This window comes from Aureococcus anophagefferens (genome assembly GCF_000186865.1).
Source record: "Aureococcus anophagefferens unplaced genomic scaffold AURANscaffold_1, whole genome shotgun sequence".
Lineage (NCBI taxonomy): Eukaryota > Pelagophyceae > Pelagomonadales > Pelagomonadaceae > Aureococcus > Aureococcus anophagefferens.
Genome location: NW_008705561.1, coordinates 2,585,091 through 2,600,395, shown reverse-complemented (window position 1 = coordinate 2,600,395; position 15,305 = coordinate 2,585,091). Strand labels below are relative to the sequence as shown.

Sequence of the window (15,305 nt, the reverse complement as noted above, 5' to 3'; positions counted from 1 at the left end):
GCGGCGTCGCGCGTCGGCGCGGCCGAGGTCGAGCGCCGCGCGGCGAGCCTGGACCTCGCGGGCCGGGGGCTGGGCGCCTGGGACGCGGCACTCCTCGCGGCGGTCCTCGGCGGCCGCGGCGCGCCCCTCGCGAGCCTCGACGCCTCGGCGAACAAGCTCTGCGGCGTCGACGTCCGCGGCGACGGCGCCTTCGCCCCGGGCGGCCTCGCGGCGCTGCTCCGCGTCTGCGGGACGCGGCCCGCGATCGCGGCGTCGCTCACGGCCCTGTCGCTCTGGGGCAACGAGCTCCGCGCGGCCGGCGGCGCGGCGCTCGGAACGCTCGTCGCGGCGTCGGCGAGCCTCACGTGGCTCGACGCGCGCGACTGCGCCCTCGGCGACGCGGGCGTCGCGCCCCTGGCGGCCGCGCTGGGGGCGACGACGTCGCTGACGTGGCTGAACCTGCGGGAGAACGGCCTCGGCGACGCGGGCGGCTTCGCGCTCAGGGACGCGCTCCTCCGCAACGCGACTCTGACGCGCGTCGACCTCGTCCACAACCCGGCCATGACCGCCGCGAGCGTCCGGGGCCTCTCGGCGCCGGAGCTCCGCAACGTCGCGACGCTCGTCCACGACCTCGTGCCGCCGTCGCCGCTCCGGGCCGCGCGGCGGCGCCGGGCCCGCGCGGGCGCCGCCGCGCCGGAGCCCGCCGCCGACGACGGCTCCGACGGCGACGCGGGCTCCGACGGCGACGGCGGCGCCTCCGTCCGGCGGCGCGCGCGTGCTCGACCTGTCGCACCGGGGCCTGTCCGCGCGCGACGCGGCGCTGGTCGTCGGCGTCTTGAAGGACGTCGACGAGATCGACGCGTCGGGCAACGACCTCGGCGACGCGGGCGTCGTCGCGCTCTGCGAGGCCTTCAAGGACGCGGCCCACGAGCGCCTCGCGCGCCTGAGCCTCGAGGGCACGAACTTCGGGTCCCGGGGCGCGTGCGCTTTGGGCGCGGCGCTCGCGCGCTGGCTCCCGTCGCTGGAGACGCTCGCCCTGCCCGGGGACCTGCCCGTGGGGCTCAAGGGCGCGCGGACCCTCGGCGACGGCCTCGCGGCGCGCGCGCGGCCCCTGGCGACGCTCGACCTCCGCTTCGCCAAGGGGCCGGCGACGTCCCTGCCCGCGGCGGCGCTCCGCGACGGCGACGACGGCTTCGTCGACGTGAGCGACCGGCGCCTGGGCCCCGCGGCGGCGGTCGTCGTCGCGATCCTCCTGGGCAAGAACGCGAGCGTCACGGCCGTGGACGCGAGCGGCAACGGGGAGCTCGCGGCGTCCGACGACGTCGCGAAGCGCTACGGCCTCGACGCGCTCCTCGGGCTGGCCAAGGCGAAGCGGCTCCGGGGGCTCGACCTGCTGCGGTCCCTGGGCTGCGCCGACGCGGCGGCGACCGCGGTCTCGGCCGCGCGCGCGGCGCTGAGCCTCTGCGGGGGCCACGCGCCCGGGCCCTTCGCGCTCCGGGGCTCGCGGCGGGGGCTCGACGACGGCGACGCGCTCCTCGCGGCGCACGAGCTCGCGCGCGCGGGCGGCAGCCTCACGGACCTGAACCTGGGCGGGAACCCGGCCGTCGGCCCGGACGGCGTCGCCGCGATCGCGCGCGCGGCGCGCGTCCAGGCGCGGACGCCGTCGCCGCACAAGCTCACGCGCCTCGACCTCTCGCACGTCGACGTCGGCGGCGGCGCGTCGGCCATCGCGGACGCGCTCCTCGCGGACCTCCACCTCACCGAGCTCAACCTGCGGTTCTCCAAGCTCGACAGCGCCGGCGCCGAGGACATCGCCGAGTGCCTCGGCATGGCGACGAAGCTCACGAAGCTCGACGTCTCCGCCAACGGCCTCTCGCCCGCGGCGAGGCGCGCGCTCGCGGACGCCGCGGACGCGAATCCGAAGCTGCGCGTGCGCTTCTAAGGGCGTGTGTTATGGAGCTCGGGTGCCGCCTCTGGAACTCGCATGAGGCTACTCTCAGGCGAAAGGACACACTTCAGGAGGGACGAAAGCGAAGCGAGATCCCCGAATGTGTCAAGGTCGTCACGTATACCAATGCGGAGACTGGCGTCCAAGAGCTGATAGCGCTGTATGCCGTCTTCATCGAGGTCGAATCCAGACGTGGTAAAACGAACATAGCACATAGGGGTACACAGATCGACGTTGTCTGAAGGAGCTACCTCTGTTTCATCAGTTTTGCGTTTCTTGTCTTTGAGGTAGTCTTGAAATTCATGAGAAGATGTAGCGTACCGTTCAAATCGCTGCTGCGGGATAGCTTCTCCACAAAAACCAAAGATCTCGACGTTGCCGTGGTATTGTGACTCCAAATCGCCCTCCTCCAAATCGCTATGATCGTCGTCGTCGTCGTCATACACTGTGACTTTGGATGGCTCAGAATAATTTTTCCAAAGCTCGACAATCCTCTGGTCGTCGACGACGTAGCACGAGGTCACCACACTGGCAATTTCAGGCGAGTATACTCTTGCGAATGAACTGTCCTTTGCGGGGCCCACCAAAGATCTTCACCATCCTTTTCGCCGTAACCGTCGCCGCCGCCCCACACAAACTCGCCAGCGACATCGTCCACCACGAGGATGACTCTGGGTGGATTCAAGGGACTCGATGGTACACCGTGCCAACGATTGACGCCGAGGCTACCTGCCACGTGACTCCCGCCTCCTCTAGCATGCCGCCACCGCGATTCGTACATCCGACAGAGGTCGCGGCCCGTCCCTTCCAGGAGAGCCGTAGCCAGCTCGGGCGCGGCCGTGCTAAAGCGCTGGCGCCAGACCGAATCGAATGTTTTGGCGCGCGTGAGGTCGCGCAGGTCCTTGCCCGTGGTCTCGAGCGTCAGCAGCGTGTCGACGGCAGAGTGCACCGCGACACCAAGCCAGACATCAGTTGGGAGCCGCGGCGCGCGGGCCTTAAGCGGCCGCTGGGCATCGCCTCCCCAGTCGCTCGCCTCAGTAGGCTCGACCCGGCGTACGCTTTTTGAGAGCGAGCCCGAGCTCATGCTGTCCATGCTTGGCGCGAGCTGGAGCTGAACCAATTAATGCAGTGCAACATAATCAAGTTGTAGCGCTCCGATGGCTCGCGCGATGTTGATTCTTGCTTGGGCTGCCGCTAACGCAGCAATCCAGCTGCAAGACGTGCACACATTGCCAGAGATCATGTCCTTCGAGGACTGGGAAGCCGTGTTTCGCGCTCCGGGCACGTTGAACGCCTATGCGACAGCAGACCTACGATTGCAAAAGCGGGCAGCCTTCGACGCGAGTGTCCAGCGCATTCAGCAGCACAACAGTAACAGCGCGTCGTATCGGCTCGGCGTCAACCAGTTCTCCGACCTCACGGAGAGCGAATTCCGCGCGCTCGTGTCTCGGCCGCGACGCTGGCGCGCCGGCGAAGACGCGGCGCCTCGCTCCGACGACGACGGAGGAGCCGCGACACCGATCGACTGGCGGACGCGCGGCGCGGTGACGCCGGTGAAAAATCAGGGCTCGTGCGGCAGTTGCTGGGCGTTCTCGGCCACCGGCGCTATCGAAGGCGCCTACGCCATCGCGACCGGCGAACTGCGGTCGCTGAGCGAGGAGCAGCTCGTCGAATGCACGCGCGCCTACGGCAACGACGACTGCGGCGGCGGCGACTTCGTCGGAGCCTTCGAATACGTGAAAAACAACTCGGGCATCGACTCGGAACATGACTACCCCTACACCGCGGGCGACGGCTTCGGCGGGAACGCGTGCTGGGGCGCCGCGAGCGGGCGCCGCGTCGCCGCCATCGACGGCTACCGCGCGATCGCAAAGAATTCCACCGCGGCGCTCCTCGCCGCGCTCCAGCGGGGACCCGTCTCCGTCGCCGTCGACAGCACCGTCTGGCAGAGCTACAAATCGGGCACCATCGCCTCGGGCTGCGGCACGGCCCTCGACCACGCGGTGCTCCTCGTCGGCGCGACCGACGAGTATCTGGTCGTCAAGAACAGCTGGGGCCTCGCGTGGGGCATGGCGGGCTACGTGCACCTGGCCATCGACAAAGAGGGGCCGGGGGTTTGCGGCGTGAACATGGCTCCCGCGCAGCCACACACAGCACCCAGTCCCGCGCTGCCGATCCCTCCGCCGACGCCGCCCCCCCACCCGCCGCTCCCCTGCAACTGCAGCGACCTCTGCGAGGCGAACTGCATGTCGCTCTTCGGCATGCGGTGCTGCGGCGACGCGCCGAACCCGCCGATCCTCGGGAACTGCACCTGCGGCGCGCCCGCGTCCTGCCCGTCCTGCGCGCCGCACTAAAGGTTTACACGCGTCGCCGCTTGCCGTCCTGGGCCTGGTCCATGGCCATCTGGACGTCGACGGTGCCGTCCTCGCCGCAGGCCTTGGCGAGCTCCTCGATGGTCACGGTCATGCTCTCGCAGTCGGGCCCGGAGGTCACGCCCGCGAGGTTCGGCCGCGTGAGGCCCGCGCGCGCGTAGCCCGGGTGCGCGTCGGCGAGGTACTGGGCGACCTCGCTCCGCTCCTCCTCGGCGGCGACCTCGTAGGGCACCTGGCCCGCGCCGTTGGGCGCGCCGGGGTCCGCGCCCGCGTCTAAAAGGATCTTCGCCGTCTCGACGTCCTCGCAGACGTGGAGCGGCGTGTCGCCGTCCTCGTCCTTGCAGTTGACGTCGACGGCGACCTGCGCGAGCAGGTAGCGGAGCAGGTCGTGGTGGCCGTAGGAGCTCGCGGCGTGGAGGCACGTGTAGCCCTGCGCGTCGCCCTCGTCGGCGCGGTGCGCGCCCGAGTCGATCATCACGCGCACGATCTCCAGCTGGCCGTCGGACGCCGCCGTCCACACGTTCTGCCCGGCGAAGGTGGCGACCGGCGCCGGGTCCGCGTAGGAGGCCATGCTGGTTGTGCCGCAGCTCCTCGCCCACGGCATCTTTCCCTTCAAGCACCGCGCGTATCTCGCGGGGCAGCGCCGGCGGGCGGGCATGGGCTGTTGATCGAGACGTAGCGACCCGCCGCGGGTAACCGGCGCTCGAGGCGGAGCCACCCAGACACCATGGCCGAGGCGAAGAAGAAGAAGAGCACGAAGGTCGTGGGCCGGCGGGCCATGAAGGCCGCGGACTTCGCGGCGTTGTCCACCGGCGGCGAGCTGCCCATGGACGAGAACGCGAAGATGCGCAAGGAGATCGAGGAGCTCGAGGAGAAGTGCCGGGAGGAGCGGCGCACGGTGGCCCGCCTCGACACGGAGATCGGGGAGAGGGAGCTCGAGATCCAGGCGAAGCGCGAGGAGATGGAGGCGGACGCGGAGCGGTCGGACCTCGAGCTCCGGGGCGACGGCGCGGTGCGCGCCGTCGACGCGAACCGGCTGGCCATGGAGGCGCGGCTCCTCGAGAGCGCCGTGACGCAGCTGCGCTGGCAGAAGGAGCGGAGCGAGCAGCTGGAGGCGGAGAACGGCGAGCTCCGGGACGAGTTCGCGAGTTTGGACGCGGAGCGCGCGAAACGAGGCGCGGACCACGGCGAGCGCATGCACGAGGCGAAGAAGGAGATGCTCCAGCTGAGGCACCAGCTCGAGCTCGCCTTCAAGCGCGCCCTCAACGACAAGGCCCTCCTCCACTACGAGGCGGCCTTCTCGGCGCTCGACCCCCGGGAGAAGGAGTCGCTGCTCCAGAACGCGCAGCTCCGCGAGGAGCTGAGCCTCCAGCGCACGGGCCTGGACGCCGTCGGCCGGCGCGTCGCCGAGGAGCGCGTCGAGCTCGCGGAGCTCCTCGGCGACGTGCGGCGCCTCAAGGACGAGGAGTCCGCGCGCGCCGTCGCCGCCGCCAAGCTCCGGCACGCGCGCGACGCGGCCAAGTCGCTCGCGAAGCGCCTCGCCGCGTCCCTCGAGGCCCTCCAGGCCGCGCGGGAGGAGAGCGTGGCCCGGTCCCTGGACGTGCTGCCCGAGTTCTCCGAGGAGACGGTCCGGGGCTTCCGCGACAAGGAGGACGACGAGTCGACCGTCGCGTCCGCTCAGTCCGTCGCCGAGCTCCCGAAGCCGACGCGGTCGAGCGAGCGCTTATCGCTGGCGGGCCTCGACAACGCGCCCCTCCCGGGCGGCTTCAAGCCGTCGCCGGGCGACGAGGCCGTGAGCCGGGGGCTGGGGTTGATCCACGTCGCCATCTGTGCCGAATTCAACCGCTGGTTCGGGGGGTCCTGACCAAACTTGAGAATGCTCTAGCTCGGTCAAATCGAAGTCGATTCGGCTGATTTTTGGACGAATCGATTGCTCTCGTCGAGTTCTCGAAGCCCAGCTGAAGAGATTGCGTCGAAACATTCGCGTACGCTCACATCTAATCCGGGTTGAAGATTTGAATTCGGCACAGGTCGCCATCGCGCAGCGCGAGCGCCACCTCCGCGACGCGGAGGCGCTCTGCCGCAAGTGGGCGAAGCGGGCGGCGGCGCTGCGCACGGTCGCGCTCGACGTGCGCCGCGGCGGCCGGCGGCCGCCGACGGCGTCCGACGGCGCGCCGCGGCCGCCGTCGCAGAAGCTGTCGCGGGAAGAGGAGGCCGCCGTCGACTACGCGCGCAAGTCGCTCGACGCGCACGACGACACCTTCCCGGACGTGACCCTCGACTCGCGCCTCTTCAAGGCGACGATCCGCGCCTGGGAGGACCAGGACGGCGATTTGGCGCGCCTCGCGCCCGTCGACCCCGACTCGCCGTTCGACACGATCGGCGCCATCGCCGCGTCCGACGGCAAGCCCGCGGCGTCCCACGCGCGGGCCACGGGCGGCCGCGACGAGAAACGGCGCGCCGCGCCGGCGCCGTCCGCGGCGCCGCCGCGGCGCCGGTCGCCGAGCCGCCGGAGCCGCCGGTCGAAATCCGACGCCGCGCTCCTCGGCGGCGGCGGCCCCGGCGGCGCGAAAGCGACCAAGTCGACGCCGACCCTGCCGCCCCTCTCCAAGCTTTTTACGGATGAGTCGACGACGGCGCCCCAAAGGCGCGGCTCCCTCCGGCAGAGCTCGTCCGCGAACGCGCGGTCCCGCGAGGCCGCGCGCGTTCTCGCGAAGCCGCCCGCGCCGTTGCCGAAGAAGGCGGCCGCGACGCTCGCCGTCGCGCAGCTCAAGGCGCTCCGCGCGCTCGCGAAGATCGAGCTCCAGCAGAGCCGGAGCGACGGCGCGCTCCGCGGGCGCCGGTCCATGCCGGGAGTCCTCGGCTTCGGGTAACGTCTTTTTAAGCGAGGCGCGACGCGACGGCGGCGACGACCTTGGCCGTCTCGGCGGCGTCGTCGCAGGCGAGGAGGTCGTGGCCGCAGTCGACGGCGAGGTGCCGGTAGTCCCCGGCGACGTAGGCCGCCGTCGCGCGCGCGTAGGCGTCGTCGCAGAGGATCGCGGCGTCGGACGTGCCGCAGACGTAGAGCGCGTCGACGGCGACGGCGCCCGTCGGCGTCTTCTGCGGCGCGCCGCCGTCCTCGGGCAGCTCGAACAGGCCCCGGAGCGCCGCCGCGGCGAAGGCGCCGTGCTCCAGGAGGAACGCCGCGGAGAAGACGGGCGGCATGGCCATGACCCCGGCGTCGAAGGCGCCGTTGTACCACCAGAGCGCGCGCTGGAACTCACTTTCGGACTCGAACGAGCCCATCGCGGGCGTCGGGTCCGCGCCGGCCATGGCGTGGTAGTAGAAGCCGAAGTGCAGCGACGCGCTGTTGTTGAGCACGAAGGTCGTGAAGTACTGCGAGGCCATCTGCTGCTCGAGGTCCGCGGTTTCGCCGTAAAGCCCGGCGGAGAACGCGTCGGGGTGCGGGATGGACAGCGACGTGTAGCTCCGGAGCAGCGCCGGGTGGGTCGCGGCGATGGTCCATCCGAGGAGCGCGCCGTGGTCGTGGCCGACGAGGTGGAACGTCGCGGTCGCGCCAAAGGCCGCCGCGGCGACGGCGACGGCGTCCGCCGCGAGCGTCGGGTAAAAGTAGGCCGCCTCGTCGGACGGGCGCGCGCCGGGGCTGTAGCCCCGCTGGTTGCAGGCGACGCTCCGGTAGCCTTTGGCCGCGAGGGTCTCCATGAGGCCCGCGTACACTCCGGGAAGCCGTGGAGGAGCAGGACGCCGGTGCCGTTGGCCGGGCCGGCGGTCCGGCAGCGGAACACGAGGCCGTTGGCGGCGATGGTCCCGCAGGCGATGGCGCCGCCGCAGGCGCCGTCCGTCGCATTGGCGGTAAGGGCCGATGCGGCGGCCAGGGCCGGGAGGAGGAACCGAAGGCTGCCCATCGTTCGGAGCTGTCTTTTGCCAATGTTGAGCCTCAACCTGAGGGAAATGTGCGGCAGCCAAGCTGAGCAAAGGCGTCGCGCGCGCCGCGCCGCACGCTGCAAACGCAGCGCATTGCAAATGACCACCTTCACACCGACCGAGCTCTTCGGCGGCGCCATGTCCGCGCAGCTGCCGGCGAGTTGGCAGGACATGAACGACCTCGGCCATCCCGTGCCCGACAACCAGGAGGTCTGGTGCGAGCGCGCCGGCGGCGAAGGAGGATCGCTCGTGATCGAGATCGTCGAGCGCGCGGACGTCGACGACGCCGCTGCGCCGGCGTACTTCTGGAACGACATCGCGGACGCGTCCGGCGCGAGCGCGCGAGAGCTCGTCGCCGCGGGCCCCGCCGCCGCCGCCGCCATGGACGGCGTCGCGTGCGTCGTCGCGCTCGGCCACATGAAACTCGCCAAGACGGGCGTCGTCGGGCCGGACCACGGCGTCGACGTCGCCGTCGCCGCGTTCCGCTTCCCGGCCGAGGCGACGGACGTGCTCGCGACGTTTCACGCGCCCGCGCTCGGCGGCACGCGCCTCGCGCCGAAGCCCCTCGACGAGCTCCTCGCGACGCCGGCATTGGCGCCGCTGCGGGACGTGCTCCGCACGCTCGTCGTCGACCGGGGACTCTTCTCCTAAGTAGCGGGGACTCTTCTCCTAATTAGACCTGCGCGGGCGCGCCGGCCGGCTGCTGCGCGCGGATGAGGCCGCCGAAGACCTTCTGCTCCGTGTCGCCGTCGTCGTACTTGACGTCGTAGGTGCCGTCGCGCCGCGCCCGCGTGATCTGGCCCGGGTACCAGTCCGCGCCGCCCTCCCAGAGCACGTCGACGAGGTCGCCCACGGCCCACTTGTTCGCGTCGTCCTGCTTTTCCTCCGCCTTCTTCTTCTTCGCCTTCTTCGCCGGCGGCGCGTCTTCCGCGGCGAATGTCAGCTTCTTCTTCGACGCGGGCGGGCCCTCCGCGTCCGCCTCCGCCGCGTTGGCCTCGGCGACTCGCAGCGCGACGGGTTCGTTGATCGCGCGCACGAGGACCGTCTCCGTCGGCATGCAGCGCTGCTCGCAGAAGTAGCAGGAGCTCCGCGCGTTCATGGCTAATGTCGCATCGTCGTCGAATGTGAGGGGTTCGTCCTGGCAGTACGGGCAGAGGACGCCTTGCGACTTGATCGCCCAGGCCAACACCTTGTCGAAATTCGTCGAGGGTTTTTGGTGGCGCCGCTGCGCCGACGCGCCCCAGGACTGGCGTTCTCCGGGGGCGGCCGTCGAGAATTTGATGCTATTGGAGCTCATCTGTTGTGCGAGCGCTCGGTTAGGCTCAGGTAAAAAGTCGGCGATCCGATCGCCACAACAAGAGCGGAGACAGGCTCGTCGACGACTGAGGGAAGAGACCATGGACCCGGAACTGATCAAGAAGCAGCGAGAGTACGAGGCGCGAAAGCACCGTACAAAGCTGGCGCTCAACATATGCACGATTTGCGGGAAGAAGGATGCCCGGCCCTGTAAAGGTTGCGGCACGACATCATACTGCTCGACGGACTGTCAAAGAATTGATTGGCGCGACCGCGGGCACCGGAAGGCGTGCAAAAAAGTCCAAGCGGAGCGGGAGGAGGCGAAGCGGGCCGAGGCCCCGCCGCCGCCGCGCGACGTCTTCTACGGCCCCGCGCCGCGGTCGCACGCCGACGAGATCCGCGCGCGCATCGCCGCCGAGCACGAGGCCGCCCGCGTGCGGCGCGAGGCGAACCCGGAGCCGGTGCCGTCGTCGCGGGTCGGGTCGCGGTGCCCGATCTGCTTCGAGGACTGGGACGTGAATCTTTCGCACGAGCTTCAGAGCTGTTGCTGCCGGGCGATCTGCACGTCGTGCTTTAGAAAGATCGACCGCAAGACGTGTCCTCTTTGTCGCTCGCCGCCTCCAAAATCCGAAGCGGAGCGTCTGGCAAGATTTCGCCGCCACGCGGAGAACGAGGTTCCGGAAGCTCTTGTGCATTTAGGCGATGCGTATTGCCAAGGATGGTACGGCTTCGTGAAATCCGGGAAGAAGGCCGCGAAGCTTTACCGGCGCGCCATGGAGGCTGGGTCCGAGGGTGGGATTGCTCATCTTGGTTTTCAGTACGAGATTGGAGACGGTGTCAAGCTAGACAAGAAAAAAGCAACGCAGTTATATCGCCTCGCCGCGGAACGAGGCTACACCATGGCGCAATTCAACCTTGCGAACATGCTTTACAGCGATGATAAAGAGGGCGCCGCCCACTTCTTCAAGCTCAGTGCGGAGAAAGGATTGACCCAGGCTCAGCACAATTACGCGGTGCTATGCGAGACAGGTTCTGGCGTGGAACGCGATCTCGACAAAGCCAAATTTTGGTTTTCGCGCGCGGCCGCCAAGGGCCACGAGCCCGCCATGCGCGAGATGGAAAAGTACGCCTAGAGCATCGTCCCGCCACTAAACGTCAACAGTAGTAGTATATACACGACGCAACAAGGGGCCTCAGGGCTTGCGCAGGACCGCGCGGAGGCCGCGCGCGCGGACGTCCGCGGCGACCGCGTGCGTCGCGGCGACGAGGGCGTCCCAGGCCGCGACGTCGTCGCCGAAGACGAGGCCGAGGAAGGTGCGCATCTCCGTGGCGTCGGCGGCGTCGAGCGCGTGGCGCAGGAGCCAGCCGCGGCCGCTCGCGGCGAGCGCGTCGCGCCGCGGGTCCGCGAGCGCGAACCGCTGGCCCATCTCGTCGACCTCGGCGAAGGAGAGGAGGAAGCAGGCGAGGGCCAGGGCGACGCGGGGCGGCGGCGCGGCCTCGTCCGCCGCGCGCATGGCGCGGAGCGCGTGCGCGAGCGTCGAGTTGAACTTTTGGGAGCCGTCGGACGCCAAGCGCGCGAGCGTGTCGGCGATCTTGGGGTTCTTGAAGCGGTCGACGAGCTTCGCCTGGTACGCCTCGATGTCGACGCCGGGCACGGGGCCGAGCGTCGCCGCGACCTGGCGCATGTAGGCCGCGAGGAAGCCCGCGACGTCCGGGTCCGCCAGCGACGCGTGCACGAGCCGGTGGCCCAGGAGCAGCCCCACGGCCGCGAGGGCGCTGTGGCCGCTGTTGAGCAGGCGCAGCTTCATGGTCTCGTAGGGCTCGACGTCGCCGACGAAGAGCACGGACTCGTCGTCGTCGCCGCCGCCGAACGCGCGATCCCAGTCGGGCCGGCCGGCGACGAAGGCGTCCTCGACGACCCACTGCGCGAAGCGCTCGGAGACGACGGGCCAGGCGTCGCGCACGCCGAACTCGTCGGCCAGCTGCGCGCGGTGCGCGTCCTCCGTCGCCGGCGTGATGCGGTCGACCATCGAATTCGGGAACGTCGCGGCCGCGGCGATCCACGCGGCCAGGTCGGCGTCGCAGGCGGCCGCGAAGCGGAGCGTCGACCGCTTGCACAGGTCGCCGTTGAGGGGCAGGTTGTCGCAGGAGAGGACCGTCACCGCCGGCAGGCCCGCGGACCGCCGCCGCTGGAGCACCTGTGTGCAAATCAAATCTTCAACCCGACTTCAATGTGCGCGTAATTGAACGGAGTGCGCCGGACTCTTCGGCTGAGCTTCGAGAACTCGACGAGAGCAATCGATTCGTCCAAAAATCAGCCGAATCGACTTCGATTTGATCGAGATAGAGAGTTCTGAAGTTTGGTGGGGACCCCCCAAACCAGTGGTTGATTTCCACACTGTGGAGCACGGCGCAGATGAACCCAAAGGCCGTCCGCGGCTTCTCGAGGCGCCCCGCGGACCGCCAGTCGTCGACGTCGCGCGCGACGAGCGCCGCGCCCAGGTCCAGGTCGCCCGTCGCGACGTCCTGGTAGTAGCCCTTCTCCGTCACCGTCAGCGAGACGATCTTCAACCTCGCGTCCACGGCCAGCGCCTCGAACGCGGCGCCGTCCTCGGGCACGAAGACGAACTCCGTGATGGCCTCGACGACGCGCGCCGTCGACGCCTCGGCGTCCTGCATCACCAGGGTGTAGAGCATGTCCTGGCGGCGCAGCGCCGCGCACATCTTCGCGTCCCAGGGCATCAAGCCGACGCCCGTGATGCCCCAGGGCGCCGGCGACGACCGGAGCAGCCGGTCCGTCGCGTAGGTCAGGTGGCTCCGGCTGAAGCCGCCGACGCCGACGTGGGCGATGACGTTCGCGATGTCCGGCGGCCGCTCCGGCGGCAGGTCGAGCCGCGAGCCCGCGGCCGCGGCGAACGCGGCCGCGGCCGCGAGCGCGCCGCGGCCGAGCGGCGCGGCCTCGACGTGCTCCAGCACGACGTCCGGCGGCCGCTCCGCGGGCGGCTTCACGGGGCCGTCGTCGTCCGCGGGCGCGGGCGCCTTCGTCGGCGACTCGTCGGCCCTGGGCTCCGTGACGGCCGCGACCTCGCCTTTCGAGCCCTTCGTCGCGCCCGTGCGCCAGGACCGGTACTCCTTGCGGTACTTCTCCATGGCGGCCCGCAGGGCGTCGGGGTCGAGGAGGTGGGGCGCGCGGCAGTGCGGGCACGCGGCAATGTCGTGCGACGCGCACCGCTTCAGGCAGCCGCCGCAGAACGCGTGGCCGCACCGTAGTCGGATCGCCTCGTACTTCGTCGTGAAGCAGATCGTGCACTCCATGCCCACGGCGGGCGTCTGCTTATTTGGGTTTCCCGCGCCGCCGCCGAAGACGTCGAGGTCGGGCCCCAGGGGGACGTCGTCGGCCATGCTTGCGGAGGGCGGAGGTGTTGGCGAACGTGGGATGGTCGTTTCGGTGTCGCGTATGGTCGCTCTGCACACGACCGTGGGACGCCGGAGGCGTACGGCGTAAGACGCGACGCGTTTCGGGTCGCGCAGCTGGGCGCTCCTTCTCAAGTCCTCCACGTCGAAAGTGCGGGCCAAGATGCGCCCGCCGACACCCTTGACGTCGTCCGGGCGCGAGTACGACGCGTGCACGCGGTTACTTTGGGAGCGAGGGTTGATCGATCGAGGGGCCTCTGCCGTCAGAAGAAGAGGTCGCTGCTGTTGGAGATGTCCCGGTTCAGGGAGAGGGACCGGTCGAAGTCCGGGAGGAACGACGCGACGGCGTCCGCGGAGTCGCTCCGGGACAGCGTCGACGCGACGCGCGGCGGCAGGCCGCTGTCCGTGCGCGAGAGGCGCGACGTCGTGCGCGGGAGCGGGTCGTCGCGGTCCTGCTTGACGGCGATGCGCAGCGCCGCGCGGAGGCCCTCGGCGGACACGAGGCCGTTGGCCGCGGCGACGGCGTCGACGAGCGCGGCCCACGACGCGACCGCGTCGCCGAAGACCAGCGACAGGAAGTCCTTGGCGCCGCCGGCGTCGCCGGCGACGGCCTTCCGCGCCGGTTCCGCGAGCTCGCCCTTCCGCGGGTCCTCGAGCGGGTACGCGGCGCCCCGCTCGTCGACCTGCGTCGCGCAGGCCCGGAGGAAGCACGCGAGCGCGAGGGCGACGAGCGTCGGCGCGCGCGTCGGCTGCTCGCGGCGGAGCACGAGCAGCGCGTGCTCGAGCGTCGACTTGAACTTCTGGGACCCGTCGGAGGCCAGCCGCGCGAGCGTGTCGGCGATCGTCGGGTTCGCGAAGCGGTCGATGAGCTTCGCCTGGTAGCGCGCGAGGTCCACGCCGGGCACGGGGCCGAGCGTGCGCGCGACCTGGCGCATGTAGGCGCCGAGGAAGCCGAGGACGTCCGGGTCCGCGAGGCTCAGGTGGACGAGCCGGTGGCCCAGGAGCAGCCCGACGGCCGCGAGCGCGCTGTGGCCGCTGTTGAGCAATCGGAGCTTCATGGTCTCGTAGGGCTCGACGTCCTCGACGAAGAGCACGGACTCGTCCTCGTTGTCGTCGCCGAAGGCGGCGTCCCAGTCCGGCCGCCCGGCGACGAAGGCGTCCTCGACGACCCACTGCGCGAAGCGCTCGGAGACGACGGGCCACGCGTCCCGCACCCCGAAATCCGCCGCGAGCGCGTCGCGGTGCGCGTCCTCCGTCGCCGGCGTGATGCGGTCGACCATGGAGTTGGGGAACGTCGCGTGCCGGTCGATCCACTTCGCCAACTCCGCGTCGCAGGCCGCCGCGAAGCGCAGCGTCGCCCGCCGGCACAGGTCGCCGTTGAGCGGCAGGTTGTCGCAGGAGAGCACGGTCACCGCCGGCAGGCCCGCGGACCGCCGCCGCTGGAGCACGGCGCAGATGAAGCCGAAGGCCGTGCGCGGCTTCTGCAGGCTCCCGGCGTAGTGCCACTCAGACACGTCCTGCTTGATCAGCGCGTTCCGCAGGTCGAGGTCGCCCGTCGCGACGTCCTGGTAGTAGCCCTTCTCCGTCACCGTCAGCGAGATGATCTTGAGGCGCGGGTCCGAAGCGAGCGTCTCGAAGGCGCGCGTGTCCTCGGGCACGAAGACGAAGTCCGTGATGGCCTCGACGACGCGCGCGGATTTCGCCGCGTCGTCCTGCATGACGAGCGTGTAGAGCATGTCCTGGTCCCGGAGCGTCTTGCACATCTTCGCGTCCCAGGGCATCAGGCCGACGCCCGTGATGCCCCAGGGCGCCGGCGACGACCGGAGCAGCCGGTCCGTCGCGTACGAGAGGTGGCTCCGGCTGAAGCCGCCGACGCCGACGTGCGCGATGACGCGCGCGATGGCCGGCGGCGCCTTGGGCGGCACGGCGATCTCCACGTCCGCGCCGTCGAGGGAGCGCACGAGGCCGCTGAGGGCCGCGCGCCGGAGCGCGAACTGGGACCGATGGTCGTCCTCCTTGACCTCGTCGTCCTTGACCTCGTCGAAGGAGTCGCCGCGGCGCGGCGCGGCGTTCGTCGGCGGCGCCATGGCGGTCGACGGCTCTCGACGAGGTCGTGGAACCCGTCCGCCCTTGCGCTGGTGCCTCTGGCGGTAAAGGGACGGACGCTCGTTGCGGTGGCGAGGTCGCGACGTTGAGAGAACCAATGCACGCACTAAAGTTTGGTGAAGTTCCGCGCGTCGCCTGGGGCTCGCGCCGGCCTCGGGCAGGCTCTCTCTCTAGCGCATTAGGCGACACACCCCGCCTACGCGCAGGCTCCTGAGAATGCGGCGTGGTGCACGGGCCTGGCGTAGCTGACGGCTCCCGCACCTANG

The 15,305-nt window shown here is 70.4% G+C and overlaps 5 protein-coding genes across 5 annotated transcripts in view; 3 read left to right on the top strand and 2 right to left on the bottom strand.

Moving 5' to 3' along the window:
- The window catches only part of AURANDRAFT_60846 (hypothetical protein), a gene marked incomplete at both ends in the record, with an annotated part of 3,667 nt that extends 1,746 nt beyond the window's left edge, over positions 1-1,921 (top strand). Inside the window, 2 exons of the mRNA XM_009034322.1 lie at positions 28-738; positions 821-1,921. Of these exons, the coding sequence (XP_009032570.1) occupies positions 28-738; positions 821-1,921 (1,812 nt within the window). The remainder of the gene's footprint in view (positions 1-27; positions 739-820) is intronic.
- Positions 1,922-3,261: 1,340 nt separating this feature from the next.
- AURANDRAFT_2521 (hypothetical protein) lies at positions 3,262-4,146 on the top strand (the record flags this gene model as incomplete). Its single annotated transcript, XM_009033842.1, has 1 exon — positions 3,262-4,146. A coding segment is annotated over one exon (885 nt), but the record flags the coding sequence as incomplete, so codon positions are not given.
- A 139-nt stretch (positions 4,147-4,285) lies between these two features.
- AURANDRAFT_60845 (hypothetical protein) lies at positions 4,286-4,870 on the bottom strand (the record flags this gene model as incomplete). The annotated part of the gene is made up of 1 exon (XM_009034173.1): positions 4,286-4,870. The coding sequence occupies one exon, from the start codon at positions 4,868-4,870 to the stop codon at positions 4,286-4,288; it is 585 nt and encodes a 194-aa protein (XP_009032421.1).
- A 255-nt stretch (positions 4,871-5,125) lies between these two features.
- Positions 5,126-8,874, top strand: AURANDRAFT_60844 (hypothetical protein; the record flags this gene model as incomplete). The annotated part of the gene is made up of 3 exons (XM_009034323.1): positions 5,126-6,091; positions 6,330-7,168; positions 8,313-8,874. The coding sequence occupies 3 exons, from the start codon at positions 5,126-5,128 to the stop codon at positions 8,872-8,874; spliced, it is 2,367 nt and encodes a 788-aa protein (XP_009032571.1).
- Positions 8,875-10,712: 1,838 nt separating this feature from the next.
- On the bottom strand, positions 10,713-15,020 carry AURANDRAFT_70600 (hypothetical protein; the record flags this gene model as incomplete). The annotated part of the gene is made up of 3 exons (XM_009034172.1): positions 10,713-11,717; positions 11,917-12,922; positions 13,249-15,020. The coding sequence occupies 3 exons, from the start codon at positions 15,018-15,020 to the stop codon at positions 10,713-10,715; spliced, it is 3,783 nt and encodes a 1,260-aa protein (XP_009032420.1).
- Positions 15,021-15,305: the final 285 nt, after the last annotated feature.